The 23,288-nt window shown below is 40.2% G+C and overlaps 1 protein-coding gene, 1 long non-coding RNA gene and 1 other non-coding gene across 21 annotated transcripts in view; 1 reads left to right on the top strand and 2 right to left on the bottom strand.

The window, feature by feature from the left end:
- The window catches only part of LOC135971764 (uncharacterized), a 32,160-nt gene extending 19,462 nt beyond the window's left edge, over positions 1-12,698 (bottom strand). The window contains exons 1-2 of the long non-coding RNA XR_010588002.1: positions 12,601-12,698; positions 6,757-6,840 (exon numbers count right to left, since the gene is read on the bottom strand). This is a non-coding gene — a long non-coding RNA (uncharacterized lncRNA). The remainder of the gene's footprint in view (positions 1-6,756; positions 6,841-12,600) is intronic.
- Positions 1-23,288, top strand: part of FMN1 (formin 1) — a 419,977-nt gene that overhangs the window by 268,630 nt on the left and 128,059 nt on the right. For all 19 annotated transcript variants that reach the window (XM_073995420.1, XM_073995415.1, XM_073995421.1 and 16 more), the window contains 5 exons: positions 6,676-6,737; positions 8,615-8,703; positions 15,101-15,230; positions 17,046-17,192; positions 18,268-18,327. In XM_073995420.1, the coding sequence (XP_073851521.1) occupies positions 6,676-6,737; positions 8,615-8,703; positions 15,101-15,230; positions 17,046-17,192; positions 18,268-18,327 (488 nt within the window). The remainder of the gene's footprint in view (positions 1-6,675; positions 6,738-8,614; positions 8,704-15,100; positions 15,231-17,045; positions 17,193-18,267; positions 18,328-23,288) is intronic.
- On the bottom strand, positions 21,820-21,924 carry LOC123575027 (small nucleolar RNA U13). Its single transcript, XR_006700197.1, has one exon. It is a non-coding gene; the product is annotated as a small nucleolar RNA U13 (small nucleolar RNA).

Here is a 23,288-nt window from a genome sequence, read left to right as displayed (position 1 = left end):
GGCCATTCTCCTGTCTCAGCCTCCTGAGTAGCTGGGACTACAGGCGCCCGCCACCTCGCCCGGCTAGTTTTTTGTATTTTTTAGTAGAGACGGGGTTTCACCGTGTTAGCCAGGATGGTCTCGATCTCCTGACCTAGTGATCCGCCCGTCTCGGCCTCCCAAAGTGCTGGGATTACAGGCTTGAGCCACTGCGCCCGGCCAACTGATGGAATTTTTATCGAGTTCTGAAAAATATCGGTATTTTGGGCAAAGCAGCTAAGTTTTATGGTGGCTGTTCGAGAGTTAACATTGTAAACAAAATAATTTCTACTAATAGAGTCAAATAACCCTATCAAGCTTTGCTTTCGTGGCCTGGACTAGACTATATCTAGTCCATTTGCAAAACATTACTACATACCCACTTTGTGCAAGAGGCTTAAGTCAGTCACTTAAGGAAATAAAAAGAGGAATAAAATGGGCTACGTACAAATCATTCTCAAAACCACCATCAGCCAAAACCTGGTGAGCTAATCCAACCATACCTGCCTATGGCATCTCCCACACTTCAGATGACCAGATTCACTTTGGCTCATCTCAACAGACTACGTAAGGTATGCCTCTCTCACCACCATGCCCCACGCTTCTTGCTCAAAGGTGCTCCTTCAGTCAAAAAGAACAGCTCCCTTAAATAACTCTGCCCATCTTTTTACTAATTAGAAGCCCTTCGAATAGCAAGCACGTTCTGTTTATTTGGATATGGTACACTTGGAGATAGAAGTGTTCAGGGCTGAGAAATGGCCGGAGAGCTGAGAGAATCCTGCATGTTCTTTCTGCATAACCCTGGTCTCGTGAAAAGCCATCTCTTACCCGGAGAGGGAATTTTCCTCTTGTGTAAGACCCTGACCCTGTGCATGTGCCTACAAAGCAGGCACGTAGTTTTTATGTGTGCCTGTTAGTTTGAATTTGTGATACGGATCTGCTTTTTGTCCCTGCTGACGGTTATTATATCTTAATGGGCGAAACACTACTCTAATGATCCTTGTGTATATAATTCTTGTGGTACAGAGCAGGCACCAGAGGATCACATAAAAATGTTTGCCTCAATTTCCCTGCAAAAAAGAAGCCCAGGAACCAGACTTGACCAAGTAACAGATTTTTAAAGGTAAAGGAACCCAATAAAATTACCAGCTTTTCACAGCGTGTGCCTACTTCCTTTTGACATATTGTGAGGTGTAGGTGAAATATTCTAACTGAACTGACAGTGTGAGTGGGACAACTAAGGAGGGAAGGAGATAAAAGTAAAAACCACCAACAATGATTGATATTGCAGTAGCAATGAGCTGTTGGGGTCTCCCCTTTGTGGACTTGACACTTCACCTTTCTGACACCATCTGCAGGAGTGTTGGTATAATGAGACCTATACAGATGGGAACAAAAGCTGGGATTACTCGGAATTACTGTATCCGAGCTTTGAGGCTTGCTGTCAAATTACATAGGCTTGTACTTGTTTATTCAGTTTATGAGAGGTGTGCCTGTGTGCACACGTGCGTGGAAGAGACAGACAGAAAGTGTTTAAAGTATAAAATGGAGGGAGCGATCTGATCCTAGGTGACGCCAGAAATAGTTTAGTTGAATACTGACTTCTTTCCACACTGTGATCATTATGATTACTCATTAATTAGTTAACTAATTAATTGGGCTTATGTAATGGCTAATCAGTTTAATGGTAAGTGCTTGCAAGAATGACTTAATCAGAGGGCATTCATTGATTCTCTAATGCATCGTTCCAGTATTTTGAGAATGGAATTATCAAGTGTGGATTCTGGCTCTCTAGGAAGCTAAACTGTATTTATTTGGTGACTAAGACATGGGATTATGTACATGTAAGGCAGTTCTCTTAGACATCCTAGGACTTGGTAGGCCTTTTTAATTTTTAGACTTCTGGCTGATACCCCAACCTTCCCAGGCCAATATTATTCTTACTAGAAATAATACAACTAATTTAATCTCCCTAAGTTCTAGGCTCAGTATCAATCTCTTGACATTGCTAATTCTACCTCTGAATTTTCTTTTACTTTTTAAATTGTATTTTTAAGATCCTTCCTTGGAAGAGAGAAACTTCAGTGGAATACTTGGCATTGGCCCTAAGTTCATCTCTTTATCTACTTCTTCTTTTACCTGTCCTTTTCTCTCTACTGCATTCCTTTCCCAGTTCCCCGCGGGGGCAGATCAGTGGTCATGCTCATCTCTTAGACTCCCCTGCCTATTTCCGGGGGGATGGTACAAAGCTCTTCCCCTAAACCTAGGCTCAAAGCCTCAGAGTGGTTTTAGACTCTACTTTCCTCAGTCCCCAGAGCTAAAATTCAGAGGTGGAATTAGCAATATCAAGAGACTGATACTGAGCCTAGAACTTAGGGAGATTAAATTAGTTGTATTTAGAAATGTCACTCTAACAGTGTTCTGTAGTGTGTTTCTTTTTTGCCCTGTCCTTTCTGTCCACACTGTTCAGGGTTTTGCTACCTCTTGCCCACTACAATAGATTCTAAACTAGTCTTTTCAAATTTTGACTTTTTGTGTGTGTAATGTAATTTTGTCCAATTTACTCCTCTATTCATAACTGCTCAGCAGCTCGCTCCTGTATAACAAGTGTTTTACAGGTTCATCATGGCGTTCAAAATTCTACAAGGTTTTACCCCAAACAATGTTTGGAGTGTGTCTTTCCAGTCACTTTAATTAATTCTTCAAACCAAAATTGAACTACCTGCCATTGCCTAAACATTTTGTGAGCCGGTCTATTATCTGCTTCTTCTAGCTGGAATGTCTTATATCCTTCCAGTTTACGTTCACTGGCACTTATTGCATATTTACAGATTGTCATTGCATGGATGAATTTAGCTTAATTGTTGGTGATTAATAGATGAGTGTTTTAAGTGTCTACCTAAAGCAATATAACAGTTGAACTTTTACTCATAACCTTTCTTCCTAAGGGGATACAGCTATTTCAGACTTTCTTGAATAAGGAAAGGTATTTTCCTTATTCATTCCCTAATAAAGAGAACACTCATTTTTGAAGTTAATTGTTTTTATTAGGGAATATTCAGGCAAGCCGTGTAATCTACACCGAGTGTATGAGTTGGGGGCACAATTACGTAACTGCTGGACAAACCTTGATTTTTGGACAGGGTCAAATTGCGAAGAAGCAACCAACCATAATCCAGATACGTGCCTTATAAGGCTGTGTGCCTTTAGAGGCTCTCTGGTTTCTTTTTAAGACCACATGTTCTCTTTGTCAAGAAGCTTTTCCTCCCATCAGCAGAAGGACTCACTCTTCAGGAGTCCTGTGGTATAATCATACCCACAAACATTTACATTCTACCTGCTGCACCCCTGGTACCACGCTGGGAGACAGTTATCAAGATGCATAAGAAATCAACTGCTGACTGCAAGGCTTTCACAGTCTCGTGGGGGAAGGAAACTGTTATGCAACATACCATCATACAGATTCTTAAAGTATACCATCTTCACCTTATGTAAAATATGACAGAGGTGCCATGGCAGAGGAAAAGACTGAGGACCTAATGATCTGAGGGTCAAGGGATGTCCTTCCGGGGCTTTGACCTCTGTGCCTTGGAGAGATGAAGAAAGGGAGGAAGCCATGGCATATTCAGGAATGGGGAATGACACAGTGTGACTGGAACCCAAGGTGCATGGAGAACATGGTAGGAGATGAGACTGAAAGTGTAATTGAGGCCAGGCAGGGAATGAGCTTAACAGCCAGGCCAAGGAGTTTGGACTTCGCTGAGTGTTTAAAGGAAGATATTGGAGGTATTTTAAGCATCACAGTAAAATTTTGAAATCCATGTTTTTAAAAAATAACCTTGGTACAGTGAAGGATAGATTGATGAGAAAGATTGAAATTAGAGATAAAAATATGATAATACAGACTCGGAGGTACCTGGCATTTCCCTTAAGACACTTGATCTGTTATTTTTGTAATTAGAGTTCTGTGTCATAGACCTTTCCTGTTAATAATGCTTTCTGAAGTTGGGTCTTGAGTGGGGTTTTAAAGGACTGCAAGGGTTTCACAGTAACTGCGATCAGAAACACCTAAGAATTCTGGAAAGTTGCATTTACAGCACAAATCACTCAGTAGTTGTGGTTTTCTTTCTCTAACTCTTTCCAGATGTTAAAGGGGATGGGGCATTAAAAAGCATTAAAACACATTTATAAAGTATATATTTGAAATCGTGATAGTAATAGCTCATACATACCATTTTGGGCATATACCATGTTCTACATGCTATGCTAAGCATACGTCTTACCTCACTTAATATTTTCAGTAAGTGGTATTAGAGCTGTTTTGTAGATACAATGAAGCTCAGAAAATTTAACACATCAGGATCACACAATGAGTAAATTTTGCTCTATCCATGATAGTCACCTTGATTTTTTTTTTCTGTACCTTGAATGTGCTCCTTTAGAAAAAGAAACTTGTCTTTGCAGTTACCTCTCCCTGGGACGTTATTCTCCAAGATAGCCCCAAAACTGACCTCTGCAGGTCTTCCCTTAAATGTCACCTCCCAAAGAAGCCTTTGTTGATCCTCCTGTCTAATGTTGTACATTTCTCTGTTTTACTTTCTTCATAGTAAATTATCTGAAATTATGTATTTACTTGTTTATTTTCTGTCCCCAGTCTAGGATATAAATTTCATGAGATGAAGTACTTTGCACTTCTAACTTAAAAATCCACAGTATTTTAGAACAGTTTCTGGAGCATCCTGTACATATTCAACAAATATTTATTCAAGGACTGGATGGGGGAATGAATGAATCCATGTCTTCAGAGCCCGTGGTGGTTCTCAGTCCCAGCCTCTCTGGCTGTTATTTTTCTGCTGTGAACACACTGGAAGGGGCACAGCTGACGATATAATCTGAGGAACTGTGTACCTGGGCCCCAGACTGATTAACTTTTAAAAACTGGATATTTACTTACTAGGAAAAGAAACTCACAGGTCATTCTCTTTCTCATGAGTTAAGATTATTTGATTATATCTAAGCTTGTAATATATAGTTACCCCGGATGCGTGATTAGTTAACATGTAAACATTTTTGATTGATTATTGTTTAGAATTTGACCTTTTCTTATACACTCATGTTGGTTGATTTTTGTAAGAGAATACTGAGATTTACATAAAGTAGACATTGTTTCTGTCTGTTTTGATCTTCAAAGCATTATTCATTTAAAAATGCATGTTCTGTCTGACAAATTAGTGGATTTATATTATCTCCACACACAAAATAACAGTCTTGAGAGGGCAAATCCTTTCTTTCTGACCTTAAACTGCATTTTTCTTTGGTGGTTTCAGATTGGCGTTGGTGGATAAGTGACATTCCTTTGTCTTGGTGGAATCAGGTGGCTTAGTTTGTCTCTAGCATGTTAACCTCCTCTTTTCTCTCTGTTCCACGTACTTAGGAATAGCTTGCTGATTAACCCTTAGGAATAGCTTGCTGATTAACCCCTAAGTTTGAGAAGGTGGCCTGCAAAGGAATTTTAAGTGCATTTCTTGGTGTTCTGTGAGGTTCCATGATCTTAGCTCACTTAATTAGCTTCGTTAAAATTGTATGAAAGGGTTCACGTGATTCTAAACCACAGAAGAAGCAAAATACCTCAGAAACAACCTGCCCCTTACCTTGATCCCCACCTTTCCAAAAACCACGGTGTAATGCAAATGAACAGAATAATAGTTGACAAGCAAAATTTTAAGGCATTCTAAGTATCACTGGTTGGTTTAATAAAATTAATTAGCCTGCCACGGAGAAAATTTATTAGCCTGCTGGTTAATTTCACAATGTAAAGTGAGGGAAGGGAGGTAGGGTTGAGGGAACAAACCCTATTAGTTTTGAATAATTATTTAAAGATGTGGACCTGCTTATTTCAAACACTTTGGTAGCCAAATCCATTAGGGATTTTAAGTCTCAATTTTTGCATCACAGTATCTATGGGAAGGTACCTCTCTAGATGAAATCATAAGCATATTAGTTAACGACTAAATTAATCTTAAATAATACAGAACAAGTAGAATCCTAATAAAACCATGGGAATGAGAGCCTGCCTGAAGACTGGCTCATGGGAGGTTTCCATAATCTTAATTTGCTATTGATGCAATTATTGCTTTTTCTTGTCTTTTTAATCCAAACAAGATGTTGGCAGTGGCCACGGAAAGGTGCCTGAAATCGCATGCCTGAATTCATTTAATTTGCCAACATTGTCTTTTTTCTCTTTCTTTCTTTCTGGTAATGGGCAGGAGTCAGTTCTGGTGCATTAGGTACTAAATCTCTTCAATTACCATCGGGAAGAAAGATTTAAAATTGTGCTTGAAACCTACAAACTGATTTAGTTTTAAAGCACAAACACTTCTCCTGTGGAGCCTAAATTAAACTGCAGAAAGGACTCAGAGCCTGAGGAATTAAACAAGGCAGAGCCAAGACTCAGGCCAATGATAGGAACCATTTTGGTTTCTTTCATTTGAGACCCCTGGTGCGAGAGGAAGGGGAGCAGAAACAAGCTGAGAGGCACAGCTTGTGTAAGAAAGTGCAATACCCTATTAATTGCTTGGAAGCTGGATGTGGAGTAAACGTTGGTGCAGGGGACCTAATCAAATCCCTTATCCTCTTTTCTTTTTGGGTGCTCGGCAGCCATTTTCAATGTGGATGACTCCGTGGTTGATCTGGAGACCCTGGCAGCCTTATATGAAAACGTGAGTGTCAACGACTTACAGAGCTAGCGTTTCCATATTTATCTTCCACCCGAGAAATGACTGCGCCGTTCACATTCTTTGGTAATAAGGGTTTTGACATAGCCTGGAAGAGATTAAGGCATAGAAACACAGGCTTGAATGGGAGTGGATGTGAGGAGCACTGGATTCCTAACTCCCACTGTGGTATCTGGACTAGCAGACCTCATTGCATACTTGCAAGGCAGGGCATCTAAGGTGGACACCACTTATGTGCCCTGGAACCCAGTCCTGTCACTTGCCGGCCAAGTGAATGAAGGTAAGCTGCCTACTGAAATGATAGTGTGCACCGGTGTCTACTTCTGAGGAATGGGGACTGCTAACACCAGCTTGATGGATTGCTGTTAGTCCAGGTGAGCTGATGATACTGAATGTGGGAAGGTGTGTAGAATGGTGGGTATGTGTTTTGGATTTAGAGCGAGACAGTCTTAGGTGTGAGGTCCGGCTGTGTCTACCATCGCCTGCCAAGTGACCTTGGGCTAGTTACTTAAACTCCTTAATCCCGTTGTGATCTTCAGTACAGCGGGGATTATAGTAGGCTCTAATTTTTTTTTTTTAATCAAATGAGGATTTAATATATGTAGCAGTAGCAATGTGTTTTGAAAGTCAACAGGACTGTACACATATAAGGTCTTTTGATTTGGGTTTTAAGTGGACATAACCAGCAGAATTGTCAGGTTCACTTGAGAAGACAACACAGGAGAGTCAGAGTTCCCGTGGCTGTTCATTGTTTTGGTTCACTGACTGTTAGGCTACAAAAACATAGATTGAACCACATTCTCTTAAGTAATGGTATTTCCCAGGAAGCTGTCTAGGGCTCTGTAAGTATGCTGTGGTCACTCAGTTCAAAAGATGATTCGTTTCATATTTATGTCCCCTGGGACCTTAAGTTTCTTACGGAAGATTTCCATAGTCTAATAGTCTAGGCCTGGTGGCATCACCAATTCCTTGCTCATTTTCACATCTTTTATATGTATCAGGAGCTACTTACTCTACAAGTGGGTGGGAACTTCTCACGTTTCCATTAGTAAAGCTTTCGTTAATAAACCAGAAAGTACACAAACACCAGGCCATTGGGAGCTAATTATGCACTTGAATACTTAGAGGTCAGCAAGGTATAGTGGCAGAAAGAGGGATTTCCACATCCGAGGCTCTTTGACGGTTACTTAGTGCAAGCCTCAGTGGAATAATCTGTAAATTGAGGATGTAGTGGTTCAAGTTAGAGGAATTTGTCAAAGGCAGTACCTTCCAGATGCTTCGTGTTGTTACCATGAGCTCAGGGCTGTACACGTGGTTGCCACTTGTTAGCTCTCAGCAGAGATAAGCTGCATACGGCTGACATAGTTGGATAAATTGAGAAAGTAGGCGACTAAATGCCAGAATAAGTGGTACGGACGCCACGAAATTTGGAAAAAGGGACGATGGTGACTAGAAATGAAAGAGCCGCGAGTTCATGTAATTGGGGGCTGTTCTAAGGGTAAGGAAGCAAAGTCTAAGAACGATTTTCCTCCAGCCTCCTTACAGGGGAAGAGACGGGGGATTCAAAAGTAGAACTCAAGTAGCCGCACTTCTGTGTCCAGCTGCATGCACTTGTTAGGACTATTTGCATTGAATCTGAAACTTGAGCATGCATCAGAATCACCCAGTGGGTTTGCACCCCCCCCCCGCCCCCACCCACACCCCCAGTTCTTGTGTCTAGGATGGGCCAATAATTTGCATTTCTAACAAGTGACAGGTGATGTTGTTGATGCTGCTGGTCTAGGAACCACACGTTGAGACCCACTGCCATAGCCAGAGTCTCACTGCCCATTTTTTTGGTTTTGTTTTCTGTTTTGCTACAGAGAGCCCAAGAGGATGAGCTGGTTAAAATAAGAAAGTATTATGAGACATCCAAAGAAGAAGAACTGAAGCTGCTGGATAAACCTGAGCAGTAAGGATACTTAACACTTTTCTGTTAGGCCAAAAGGAGAACTGCAATTTCTGTCTTCTTGTCTCCCAGCTCAGAATAAGCAAATCTCAACTGTGCAGCCAGCTAAATCACAACACCGTCATTCCTGTGACCTATTGCGTGCAGCAGGATGACCCTGCCGCCGGGAAAAGCAGCGCCGAGATTTGTGCTGTTGGACAGTGTGTCTCACCCCCTCCCCCACCCCATGAGACTCCCCTTTCTTGTTCTAACAACTTGCTAATTCCTCCTAGACTAAACATTTTGACCAAAAGGGTAACTGAGGAAGGAAGAAGGCATTGTTCTGTTTAAGGTTCTGCTGATGTAGCTATGAAGATGATCTCAGAGTCACAGAATTCAAATTTATTTTCCTAAAGGTCATATCCAGTAAATGCAGCCTGAATGTGCCAGCTTTTCCCCAAACTTCTTCACCTGCTCTGCCCAAATGCGGCTTTTTCTCACCCTCACTCTGTACTCTTCTCTCCAGTCACTGTCTATAGCTGCGTGCTTTGTTGTTTGCGATGCCGTTCCATAGGCTTTGAAGACCCAGAACTCTGGGGTGTAACTGGGTGACTCTTAGGGTCTCGAAGCCACAGATAAGTTCCTGGGGCTCTGCAACCCCACGCCCCTGCCCAGCTTTCCACGGCCTGGGACTCTGTGAGACTGTAAAATGGGTTCAGAGGACACAGGGGCCTCTTTTGCCTGTTGCTACCTTGAATTTTTTTGTCCAATTCAGGCCAACCCTCTCAACCTAGAGTTGAGGCAAGTGTAGAAAAAGAAGCAGAAATGGAGTGATCAGATCAGGGTTACAGGTCAGCCCTAGAAGCTTCCAAGGTTCTCTGGCTTGCACTGGAGTTCCATGCCTTATCCCCTGGGTCCTCTAGAAACAGGGGTCCCGAACCCTTGGGCCACAGACTGGTACCGGCCCGTGGCCTGTTAGAAACCAGGCCACACGGCAGGAGGTGAGTGATAGACAAGCTGGCATTACGGCCTGAGCCTCGCCTCCTGTCAGATCAGCAGCAGCATCAGATTCTCATAGGAGCACAGACCCTATTGTGAACTGCGCATGCAGTTGCACACAGCTCCTTATGAGAATCCAATGATGATCTGTCACTGACTTCCATCACCCCCAGATGGGACCATCTAGTTGCAGGAAGACACGCTCAGGGTTCCCACTCATTCTAGATTATGCTCAGTTGTATAATTTATTTCATTATATATTACAATGTAATAATAATGGAAATAAAGTGCACAATAAATGTAACGTGCTTGAATCATCTCGAAACCATCCCACCCTCCAGCCCCAACCCCTGGCCTGTGGAAAAATTGTCTTCCTCGAAACTGGCCCCTGTGCTAAAAGAGTTGGGCACAGCTGCTCTAGAATACCTCAGTCCCCGTGGATGCCTGGGTACTTAAGACTCAGGAAAACATTTCTGAATGACTGGGGATGGGAATCGGGAAGAGAATTCTGGGTTTACCCAGTTAATGGCAAACCCACATGATGGTTCTGGGAACCTTGGATGACTTGCTCTCACATGGAGGATGGTCCAAGACCCCCCCTCAAAGTAGGTTTCTAAAGCCTAGGAATGCTGTGAATCAAGTCAAGTGCTGTCTTGGTCCACTGACTTGAGACACCTTCCTTACCAATCCCTACCCTCAACTGTTCCTATGGTCTATTTCCAATCATATTCCTAATATAACAAATGAATCCCTCTTATGGTGCTAATGACTGAAAGTAAAGTGACTAATAATGGGATATTTCAACACTGAAAAGGCCATGGGGATGTATTGGGGCACAGTCGGCATCTCAGGCACTTGGGTCGTGCTGGTTATACCAAGTTACAGAGTCATATTCTCCTCTAAGCCTGGAGTTGGCAAACCTTTCCTGTAAAGGACTAGATAGTAAGTGTTTTAGGCTCTGTGACTTACGGGATGTTACAAATACTCAAGTCAGCCATTGCAGTACCAAAGCAACCACAGGCAATATATAAACAAATGGGTATTGCTGTACCCCAATGAAATTTTACTTATGAACACTGACATTTGAATTTCATATTATTTTTACATGTCATAAAATGTTGTCCTTCTATCGATTCTTTTTTCAACAATTTAAAAACGTAAACATTGTTCTTAATTCACAGGCTATACAGAAACAAGTGGGTGGCCTGGTTTTGGCTCATGGGCTGCAATTTGCCAGCCCCTTAACCCCGGAGCAGCCCTTGCTCTAAGCCGTGGGAATGGCTTATCCGGTGAAATGAACAGGCAGGGAGGGATCATGTGTTTCTGCTACTGTCCTAATTATTGTTCCCGTTGCCGGGACTTAGATAATGGTAGCAGGTAATTAACACACAACTTACTCTTGTTTTCTCTACTGATGGTCTAGATAGAAAAGCATTTTAATGTTTACAGATGGTCATTGCAATGGCTTCATGAACACGCAACCCTGGCAAAAAGGACTGTCATGCTATGCTGGTGAGGTGACATGCCTGGGCTCAGTTGCAGGAGGGTGAGGCACGGATAGATGGGGGCCTTCAGACCTGGGTGCATTTCATCTTTGCTACCGACCTCCTGCACAAACCAGCATTTGTTTGATTTATGCCACTCTGATTCTCTGGCAACTTATTTGCCATTAACTCCAAGTGAGTCGACTATAAGCATGTTTTACATACTGGAAAATATGAATCATTTATAGTTTTAACGTTCCAGTTTCCTAAGAGTCCTGTGGTGCCCAGTCCTATAAATCAGAGCATGGAGAGGCTGGCCTCATCACTCACCTCATCAACTCTCTTACACTCCAGTGCCACATTTAGAAAGCCATTCCCCACAGAGGTGCCATCTGCTTGGGACCAGGCTGTCTGAGAACCACTCCCGCTAGGGATGGCCCTTGACTCTTGTGCTGCCTGGTGATGGTTGTGAGGTGAGGCTCTGTGGGTTTGATTAGGTCTGGTACACGCTCCTCATGGCCTAGGGTAAGAACATTATACACAGCCTATTGTGATGTTTCATGAAGGTCCACAGCTGCCTTGGGACCCCCACACAGTAGGCTGTGTTAGTGTACTCCTCCATCGAAGAATGCAGGTTGCAACATTCAGTTATGCTGTATGTATCACCTCTGTGCACATGCACCTTAGGTCATACCATTCAGAAGCTTAGGGATAATAAATCAAATGTTAGTCCCTTAAAAACAATGGGCCACATTGCATCATTCCACCTGTCAGCTGAGTTGCTGCTGTAGATGTGTAACCCAAATAATGTGAGACACAGAACTTCTTTCATGTATTAGAAGCTGAAGTTGCAATCCTTCCTGGAAATATTAGCCTACATTGGAGAAAGAAGGGAAGCATCCCTCATTCGTGGCTTCTTTTGGGAATATTTACTCTTCTTTCTTACTGAACCTAGAATGTAATGTTAGATAGCCCAAAAGGAACTCAATCCATAAACATTCCTAAGTACCAAAGCTCAGTGTCCAAGATCCTGTGCTTGGGAATATTTAAGAGAGTTACTGTGTTTGCTCTTGTGGGTAGAGGATAAAACAGTAGTGGGGCAGGGCAGGGGAAGAGAAGATATTTACCAGATGCTTGCTTCACAGCCTTCAAAGTAACCCATACCTCTGGTACCTTAGCAGATAAATAAGAGAGGAGCTATGATGCTCCTTGCATGGCTGTTTTTGGATGGCAAGGGTCGTAAAACCCAGTTTTTTTCCTCCAAATTTGCTTCTTTATTATTTTGTATTTTCACTACATCAAATATCCAAGCCAAAACTGCAAAGTCATCCTGGGCTCTTCAAAACATCTCTTTGGATTAGATTACTCTGGGTCTTGCCGCCTTGGTAGCTTCCTCATCCATTTGCCCCTCTCCATTCACACCGCAAGCCCCTCTTACCTTTCCTCTTGGAAGACTACAGCTGTGGTCTAGGACGTCTCCCAGCCTCAAATTTCCTATGCCATCCAATCAGCTGAGCTGCTGCCATAGAGATTTTCTACAACAAAAAGCGGAAACTGTCACCTTCCGGTTTAAAACCCTTCATTCGTTCAGAAGTTTAAACCCCGTATTTTAGAATACAGAACACAATTTTAGCATCTGCCCTCTACTCACTTCCCCCACCCATACCATTCAGCCTGTCTTGGCTCTCCCGGCAGTTTCTCACATGTTGTGCGTGAGCATCACGGGGCTCCGGGGACCCTGGCTGACAGTGTTCCCCACATGACACTTGAGTGTCCTGCATTTGCTTTCCTAGCTCCTCTTCTGGATCTGTCACCGAGAGCACTCATTCACACTCCACAGTAATCACTGATTTACTTCTCAGATTATCAAGACGGGATTGTAAGTTAAGCTCTATTCTCAGATCTTAGCATGGTCCCTGACACACTGCAAATGCTCATACATTCCTAAAGGACAGGCTGACATTCTTGGTGACTGATCGCTGGTATTAATTTTCAGTTCTTTCCAAAAGTAATGTAAAATTATGGTCTTTTCTACACCCTCCAACTCTTTGTATGGGTTGCAGACCCTTCTGCATAAAGAGGACATTGGAACATTAAGATTCTTTAAGAGCTTTTCCAGTGCAAGCCCTAACCCCAGAAGGGCTTTAATCCTAGAGAGCCTTGCAATTCTATCTTACCCTTTCTTGTGCAACATACATTAATAAGACTATGGTCTTGTGTCCTCATATTGGTCCTGTGCTTCCTCCTTTGAGATTAGTTATAGGTATCTATTCATTCAGCATTTTCTGTTTCCATCTAAGTCCTTTTTGGTGAGCTGAGGCATTGATCTGTGTATTTTCCCAGGTGGTGTCTGTAACTGCTTCGCTCACTGTAATAGGAAGTGTACATGCTCTGGGAACTTGGGTCCTGAATGACGTCTCATGGTCACATTTAGCAGGGGAGAAATGCACGGCCCTTCTTTCAAAATAGCTCAGCATCTGAATAAATACATCCTCCCCAGACTCTACAGGATCAAATGCTGTCAGTCCTATGAGCTTTTTGCTTCTTAGATACTTGTGAAAACTGATGATGCCCCTGATTTCAGTAATGATAAATGAATAAATTGTTTAATGTTATATCATTAAGAAGTAATTTACACAGAGTTTAACTTTTTCATCTTGTCCTAATGCAGAATTTCTATGAGTTTCCATGTTTATACTCCATCATATAATTTTCATGATAATGGGTTATTGAACTTTAAAACAGGATTGTGTTTTCTCATATGGGTATTCCTTGCTTTCATTGAATGTCATCTTAAAAAAAAGATTGTGGATTATGACCTAGTTGTGGAATAAATATGAAATCAATTGATGTTAGAAATTTATTACAACTCAAATCTCCCTGAAGGTAGAGGTGGCACAGGGTATATAAGCGAAGAAAATATCTTTGGGTATAAAAAGAAGTAGGCTCCAGCTTTGTTCCTATGTAAAACCATTTTTGGTGAGAGATGGCAAAATTCCTTGGTAATGACATTATGAGTTGACCAAGAGTTTCAGAAATATCAGTTAATCATCATCTCAACTCCAAAATGAAATAAATGGCTGTTAGTAGATTTTCTCCTTTTCTGAATTCATGTCCAACTGTTTCCACCCATTTTCGTTTATACCCCTTCCTCTAGTGGTTGGCCTGGAGAATATGTAGCTCTTCCAACTTGGTTTTGTGAAGGGAACCAGTGCCCAGCTGCTCAGACAGTGAGCTACTGTGTGGAGCTCAGTACTCACCTTTAGCTTTTAAGATCTGTTTTGCCATATTTTTAAGGAAACTTTAGGTTGTCTACTTAATGAGTGCCTGCTTTGTTCTAAATGCTGAGTTGTAAACTATGTCTGTATGTGTAAGTTAATGTGAAAAAGTAAACAAATATCTGGAGAATGTGATCATTATAGACCATTATGTAACTCACTGAGCAAAAATAGTAGCAATATCATTTCAGTAAGAGATTTTTTTTAAAATCACTTGTCTGTAGACATTTGCCTCAAGTTTTCAATTTGCTTAGCCTGTATAAATACATCTTTAGAGAATGCTGTATTATGAGGGAGTTTATTGTATAATTTTTCTCGTATGTTAAAGACTAGGGCTTTCCATTTGGCTTTAGTCTCTTGTTTGGGCAGCAGGAGATAGATAACTTGTTTAGTATACTTGTGTTAACTTTCTGTTCCCGAAGAAATTTATGTACCATACATTTATTCATCATGATAGAACCCCTTTAAAAAGCAGCCCTGTTGTCAGCAATGGAACCCATGCCCTTGGAATTCCTTGAGTCTACCTATCTGCCACATTTTATAATTGTTAAGTTCAGATTGTTAGATAAGGAATGTTCCCAAAGTGGATCTTTTTCAGCTGTCTTTTTATTTTCTTTGTGATTATATGTGAAGGTAGATGACATATTTTCTTTTTTACAGATTTTTACATGAGTTAGCCCAGATTCCTAATTTTGCTGAGCGTGCCCAGTGCATAATCTTCAGATCTGTCTTTTCTGAGGGTATCACCTCCTTGCACAGAAAGGTAGAGATCCTCACACGAGCTTCTAAGGTATGTTTACTGTCTAATTTAAAAGATAGCCTTGTTCTGAAGAGCAAAGGAGAAAGTGGGAGAGACCACTTTAGTGCCATTATAGAAACCTTTTTGGACTCATATTAAATGTTTTTCTAAGTGTAAATTTGATGATTATCTTGCCCAAGTGTGTGTATGTGTGTGTGTGTGCACACGCGTGTGTATGTATGAGAGAGAGGGAGAGAAAAGGAGATGCAGATGGATGAAGAGGGAGAAGGAGGGAAAAAAATGACGCTTTTACAGATTGCTTCTAAAAAACTCTGAATATCTTCCAAAGTACATACTGGCCACTAAAAAACAATCTAAATAGCATGGTCTGTTTCCTGTTTTACAATTTGGATTGCAGAAGAGATTTTACTTTAGATCCATGCATTTGATTATCTGAAATGTGTCAACCTAATAAGAGGATTCTAGACACTTGATAAGTGAAATAAATGACTGACAATGAGTCATTGGCAAATAAGTATTTGCTGGCTTTACTACACTGGTGTTCATTATAAGGTTAACTTCTAGCACCTGGCTTTTTCTCACAGTTGACCCATGCTCTTAAGGACACGTTATTCCTCTCCACAAACACTGTAGTACTTTGTTCCTTATTTGGAGGCATGATTTTTTTTTCCACTAAGATATGAGATATTTCAGTAGAGAATAAATATTACCAAACTTTAATTATACACTCACTAATAATACCTGACAGGCAGGAGCAGAAAAAGAAGTCTGCCTGGAGCTGCATTTTTCTTTCTTTCTTTTTTTTTTTTTTTTTTGAGACAGAGTCTCACTCTTCTTGCCCAGGCTGGAGTGCAGTGACGTGATCTCGGCTCATTGCAACCTCTGCCTCTGGGGCTCAAGCGATTCTCTTGCCTCAGCCTCCCAAGTAGCTGGGATTACAGGTGCCTGCCATCAAGCCCAGCTAGTTTTTGTATTTTTAGTAGAGACGAGGTTTTACCATGTTGGCCAGGCTGGTCTTGAACTCTAGACCTCAGGCAATCCACCCACCTCAGCCTCCCAAAGTGCTGGGATTACAGGTGTGAGCCACTGTGCCCAGCCATCACTTTTTTTACCCTGAAATAAAGGGGGATAAAATGTGAATTAAGACTATAAAGAAAAGAAGTTTCAATTGGAAAATTGTAATTGAAGTAAAAAATAAATAAGGGGACAAACAAATGAGACAGGGAGCCAAAGAAAATCCTAAGCAGCTTGAAATTGTAAAGTTAAATAGACATATAACAAGCACTTAATAAATGTAAGTTTAATAAATTTATTAAAGATGGCCTACTGCCTTAAAATGCATTATTGCAGTTTACCTCTGAAAATTATATCCAGGGATAAAGAAGAACATACTTCTTCTATATCTGCTCTGCATTTAACTGTATTGGTTATATAGATAAATAGTCTGAAATACATCCTCAAAAGGTAAACCCCTTTCTACCTAGAAGTCATCAAAGGTTGAGCCTTACTATATATACCAACTCCTTTTTTACAACTTCTATTTTAAAATAAATATTAAAAATTAAACTGGCTGAAATGAAAATATAAAACCAATAGTTAATCCTCATGTGTTAAAACGTGCACTGTTTATAATTAATTTGTTGAGTGGGTAGAAAAAATGGCTGTTAATGTGTTTGTAAAGACACTTACGGCTTAGTAAAGTGTGTTTTTCATTTCACCAACTGTTAATTCTGTTGGTACCAAGCCTCCCGACAGCCTACTGAGCACTCGGTAAATATTTGTTACTGAATGAACATGGGTACATTTGGCGTTCAGCTCCGTAATAATTGGTGTTTGCCATCACAGGGCTTGCTGCACATGAAGAGTGTGAAGGATATTTTAGCTCTCATTCTGGCTTTTGGAAATTATATGAACGGAGGAAATAGGACTCGGGGACAAGCCGATGGATATAGCTTAGAAATTCTGCCCAAACTCAAGGATGTCAAAAGTCGGGTATCTATTTTTCGTAATAAGTTTCCATGATCTGCCATTATTTTCTTTCTTTACCTTTAATTTTAAAAAACGTATTCCAGATTGTTCCATTTATCTCTCTCCTCCCCTTAACATCAATCATTTATATTAGAGCGTGCGTTTTTTTTTTGGTTGTTGTTTCTTTTCACTTTTGAATGAAGAGGTTTTTTTTCACATTAGACCTTATTTTCAGTGACCCGATTCCCATCTTCGTGTGCTCTGACATACACAACTAGGTATTCAGTGAGAGAACAAAACAGATAGTATATAGTACCAGGATCCTGCAAAGGCTGGAGGCTCTTTGGGTTTGGGGTTTAGGCTACTAGTAGTATACTCATTCCTGAATGGCAGAGCCATGGTGAATCACCAATTTTTTGCCACAACAATTGGGCTGGGGTCTACTGTCGAGCTCTCTGAGCCTGGCTATCCCTTGGCTCCACACCCCTGCGGAGCTACCTCTTTAGAAACAACCAGCCCATATCTAGGCGTCCCATGGGGGGCGGGGGTGCAGGGAGGGGAAACACACAGGCAAATTAGAATTAGACCCCAGTGAACAGGACACAAAGGCTGCCTTGTGGGAGGGCCTGCTCCCCCGCCCCGAGGCCTCCCGGGGTCGTAAAGTGGCTTGGCGCTCCACTTAAGCTGGCCTGCATGGTTTTTCACACCATTAAGAACACACGTTTTTTGAAAGATGGGAAGGGAGGGGTGCTTTTCTGTTCTAGGCCCTGGTTCCCTTCAGCACTCCCTGCCCCCGCCTGTCTTGGCTTTATGCCAGAAAATACAAGGAGACAATGTTTTTGGTTTGTTTTAGCCATTATTTCAGAAGTTTGAGGGATCGTCTGTTTGTTGTTCTCCAAACAGGATAGTGTCATTTCTTTATGTAGCCGGCATAATAAATGGATGGGATAAAGCAGAGGAAGGAAAACCTGCCAGCATCGAAGAGAAAGCCAGTTTTCACAAATCAGAAGTTTCTCAACCTGAGATTTTCATCTCTCAACCATGTAACATGACAGTTTCATGGGAATGATTTTCATGTACCTTTCTCTTTTAAACCTAGGATAACGGGATTAATCTGGTGGACTATGTTGTTAAGTATTACCTGCGTTACTATGATCAGGTAAGAAATGGCATTACGTGGAAAACTTTCAACTCTTACTCATTGTTGGTATTCATACGTTGGATGATGGATAGATGGATGGATGAATTGCAAGCCCAACATAGAATATGAGAGCTCTCCAGCTTGTTTTACAGATGAGCACACTGAAACCAAGAGAGTTTAGTTGATTTATGGAGAGAAGCGTTATTCAGTGGTGTAAATCTACGGAGTCTCAATCGACTGTATAACACAGCTTCAGAGAGACCCCTAGTTGTCTCAGTGCTTTATGGCCAGATTGTGAGGTTCTCTGTGGAATCTAGATCCACTCAGTAATTGGTTCTAGTTGAAACTGTATTTGGGTGATACAGAGCAAAATAGGAAAGTTAAGACTCAGTAATATCCAATATTTTATCAGTAACGAATCTATGAACAGGCTGAAGATGTAGAATTGGAAAAATCCTTCTTTTCTGCTTAGAGGCCTTTTGCAATTAGAAACAAACATTTCTGTGTGAGTCCATCTGAGCAGAATTTTCTATTTTATTCTTTTTTGTTAAATGGAGAACAAGAAGTTGTAATTTTGAGAAGAAAGAGGTACTGTTGTAAGACGTTAAGAAATACAGCGATCAATATGAATGGTAAAAGTCTCAAAGTAAATGCTGTCAGGACTCCTGCCTAACCATCCATGTAAGCAGAATTGTTCCTAGGCATCGAGGGAAGAATAGTAAAGATCCCAGGGCCTTTCAATAGGCCTACAGTTTCATCCAGAAGACAAGTGAGGCACTGATGAACTCCATAATACTGTCTTCTACCCTCCTGGTGGGCTTATCTAACTATTTTCACTCTACCTATAGCCAGGCTCATCATTTCCACCTCCCCAAACTTTTCCCTGATTTCTGTTAAGAATATCATAGTTTTTGATAGTTTTTGGTCATTCAGGCATGAAACCTTGTCCTTCTCTGGCTCCTCTCTGTCCTTCCACTGAGTTTGTTTCTGATGTCCTTCCTTGTTTTGTTTTGTTTTGTTTTGTTTTCCTGCAGACCTCAGCTTACCCAGGTTTTAAGATCACTCACCTGGAGAATTTCAGTTGCTTTCCAGCTCAGCTCTATCTCTAGGTTCTACCACTCTAGGCCATCCCACACCCTCTTTACACAGCTCTGATCATACTGCTTTTCTACTCAAAACAGAAGTGGCTCCCCATTTTCAAGTGAATTAAGACTCTACCAATTTAATTCCAATCTTTTACAACCTTGCTTTTATTACTTTCCCTCTACACGTATTCTGTGATCCAACTCAGGACTTGATGTTTTCCACACACACCCTGTGCTTTCTTACTAATGTGTTTTTTACTTCTGATGTTCTCCCTAACTGAGAGTATCTTTGTCTCTAGCCTTTTTATAAAACTTCCCTTTTTTCTCATTACTCCTTTCTGGAAATAATACATTTAAAGATTTTTTGAGAAAAATTTCCCAGTAGCATTACCAATATATGTGTTACAGACTTAACCAGAAAAGTACCAAACCTTTGTGAATAAATTTATGTAATTTTACTGAAAGTCATAAAATTTAAAAACATAGAGTGAAGAAAAGAAAAACCCAATTTTTAAAAATTGGGTAATGGGCTTGAATAGACATTTCTCCAAATAAGACAAACAAATAGCCAACAGGTGCCAACATCACTAATCGTTCAGGGACATGCAAATCAAAACCACAGTGAGATATCCCATTATGCCTTTTAGGATGGCTGTTAATCAAAACCAAAACCAAAACCCTACCACACGGAAAATAGCAAATGTTGACAAGGATGTAGAAAAAATGGGACCAGTTAGTACCATTGGTGGGAATATAAAATGGTGGAGCTGCTATGGAAAACAGTAGGGAATTTCCTCAAAAAATTAAAAATAGAACTACCATATGATCAGACAATCTCATTTCTGGGTATTTGTCCAAAATAATTGAAACCAGGATCTCAAAGAGACATTTGCCCTCTCATATTCATTGAAACATTGTTCACAATAGCTAAGATTTGGAAACAATCTAAATGTCTGTCAATAGATGAATAGGTAAAGAAAATGCGTATATGTACTAGGGAATATTATTCAACCATAAAGAAGAAATAAGTTCTGTCATATGCTGCAATATGAGTCAGCCTTGAAGACATGCTAAGTGAATATAATCCAGTCACAGAAGGGCACATACTGCCTGATTCTACTTACATGAGTATCTATAGTAGTCAAACCAAAAGGAACAGAAAGTAGAATGAATGATGGGGGAATGGAGAATTGAGGATATGAAGTTTCAGTCATGTAAGATGAAAAAGTTCTAGAGATTTGTACAACAATGTGCTTATGGCTAATAATACTGTACACTTAAAAATTTAAGAGAATAGATACCATGTTATATGGGGGTTTTTTGTTTATTTTTTACCACAACAAGCAGTGGCACTATGTCCTCATGGTACCAGTCAAAATTCTAATCAACCTTAGAAGTTGACAAAATAATTTTAAATATTATATATAAAAATAATTAGATAAAAATTTGACCAGGATTTAAAAATGAAGACAGAATCATTCATTTACATATTCTAATATATAATAGAGCTATAATAATTAAAAGTGTAGAATGGTAGAATAACATCAAAAATCTTGAAGAACATGAAAAAGAAATCTCAGAAATGGATCTAAATAAATATGTGATAAAAGAGAAATTTCAAGTAATTGGGAAGAAAAAGAAATTCAGTTATCTCCTAGACCTCATACCAGAGACCAGAGCAAATTTTTAAAGAACAAAAGAGTTAAGTGTAGAAATAAACGAAAAATAAAATCAGTAAGACGTGACAAAAGTGTAGGTAAATACTGATTTTGAAGTAGCAAAATCCTTTCAAAGTGTTCAGTCTAAGGCAGAAACCATAAAAGGTGAGAATAACTTTCAATGCATAAAACTAAAAAACTTTAATTCCTAATTACAATTTTAAAATACTATCTCAAAAATGACTTAAAACCAAAATCAAAATAACATACTGGGAAAATGTTTACAACATAATAGACAATGAACTCTTGAGAATTAACAAGAAAAAAAACTTTCTTCCTTATTTTAAAAGAATGGCAAAATATATCACAGGCAATTTACAAAATACATATAGAAGACATAAATTGCCAACTAGATATATAGAATTAGCACTGTAAATTGATCAAACCTTTCTCAGGACTGTCATATATGGTAAATCAGGTTATTCTGTGTTTAAGATCTCTAAGTCAAATGGGACTCATATCTAGCCTGCCCTTGATTCACCAAATTATATATCCTATAAAGGGCACACTTAAATTCACATAAAGATGCCATGTGCTTGTCGAGCTGTTTGCCCAGAAAGCTGTTCCCATCTACAGGGAACACATTTTCCTAATTTATACATATATGCTTTATGGGCAAGCAAGGTTGTGGGTTTTTTTGTTTGTTTTTCTCTTTTTGTTTTCCTTTTTTCCCCATTTTTTCATTTTTTCCTTTTCTTTTTTCTTCATGTCAGACAGGTAATGTGTCCATATCATAACAAGGTTCGATGGTGGCGCATCTCACACATGCATATGCACACCCAGTCTATCACACTCATGAACTACAAAAGGATCCAAAGCAAGGTTTTCCACCTTTCTGTATCAAAAGTCCTAGAAATATGTGTAACCTTTTAAGAAATTTCTACCCTAAGAAAACAGCTAAGGATTTAATGACTATTTACTTATAATAGCTTATAATAGCAAAATATTGGAAAAATTTTAGTAGGTGTACAATGATAGAGACCAAGGTCAAATAAATTGTTCTAGAGTCACACACTGGAGTAATATACTCATGTGGAGAGTGTATAGGAGAGAATGTAGTGGTATTAGAAAATATTTTTGATCTGTTTTTAATTTACAAGCGTGTGTTTCAACATAACATCCAGTATATTACCCAATATGTAATAGATAAATATAAATCACACACAATCACACAGAAAAACCTGAAAAAAATACATTAAAATGTTTCTTTCTGGATGTTAGGATTGTAAGGGGTTTTCTTTACTGTCTTCTGTCTTTCTATTACTAAACATAATGAACATGTATCCCTTTTGTAAAAGGGAAAAAAGATGCAGTGAAAAATAACTTAGTCTGATCTTACATGACCTTTCTCTGAGGTCGTTGCTAACATCCTGATCTTTGAAGGAAGGCTTTGAAGCCCTCACCTTTGAAGCCTGGAATTACTTTATTTGAATCTCTCTCAAGATGCCTCTTATTCTGCCTTGTATGTGTTTATGAGGAATTACCTATTATCTTGACATGGGTTCTTGAGGTTCAGAATTCATTGTTGTCTCTCTCTCTTTTTTTTTTTTTTTTTTTTTTTTGGTTTGAGATGGAGTCGTGCTCTGTTGCCCAGGCTGCAGTGCAGTGATGCAGTCGGCTCACTGCAACCTCCGCCACTCAGGTTCAAGCAATTCTCGTGCCTCAGCCTCCCGAGTAGCTGGGACTACAGGCGTGCACCACCACGCCCAGCTAGTTTTTTTGTATTGTTTAGAAACGGGGTTTCACTGTGTTGGCCAGGCTGGTCTCGAACTCCTGACCTCAAGTGATCCACCTACCTTGGCCTCCCAAAGTGCTGAGATTACAGGTATGAGCCACCATGCCTGGCCGTTGTCTCTTTTTTATTGTTTGTAATACAGGTGTCTGATAAAACTTGCTGAACTGGATGTAATGTTAATATTCACAAATGTGGAATTCAAGTGGCATCTGTAGAGAACTAGATATGAGGAGATGAGAGCTGTTTTCTGGTGGAGTGAGGAAGGTGTATTTAGCTTCAGGAAATTAAGAAGCTGCAGCAGGCACATAAGCACGTACCCTAGGTTTTGACAGCAGGTACTAGTGTAGCAGAAGAGTTATCCTGAAGAATCTTTGAGGGTGACATTTCTAACCCTAGGTTGGCATGGTAATGCCTACCTCAGCCAAGTCAGATGCATCGTGT

This window comes from Macaca fascicularis, chromosome 7 (assembly GCF_037993035.2).
Source record: "Macaca fascicularis isolate 582-1 chromosome 7, T2T-MFA8v1.1".
In the NCBI taxonomy this organism is placed as follows: Eukaryota; Metazoa; Chordata; class Mammalia; order Primates; family Cercopithecidae; genus Macaca; species Macaca fascicularis.
This window is presented reverse-complemented; position numbering and strand designations above follow the sequence as displayed.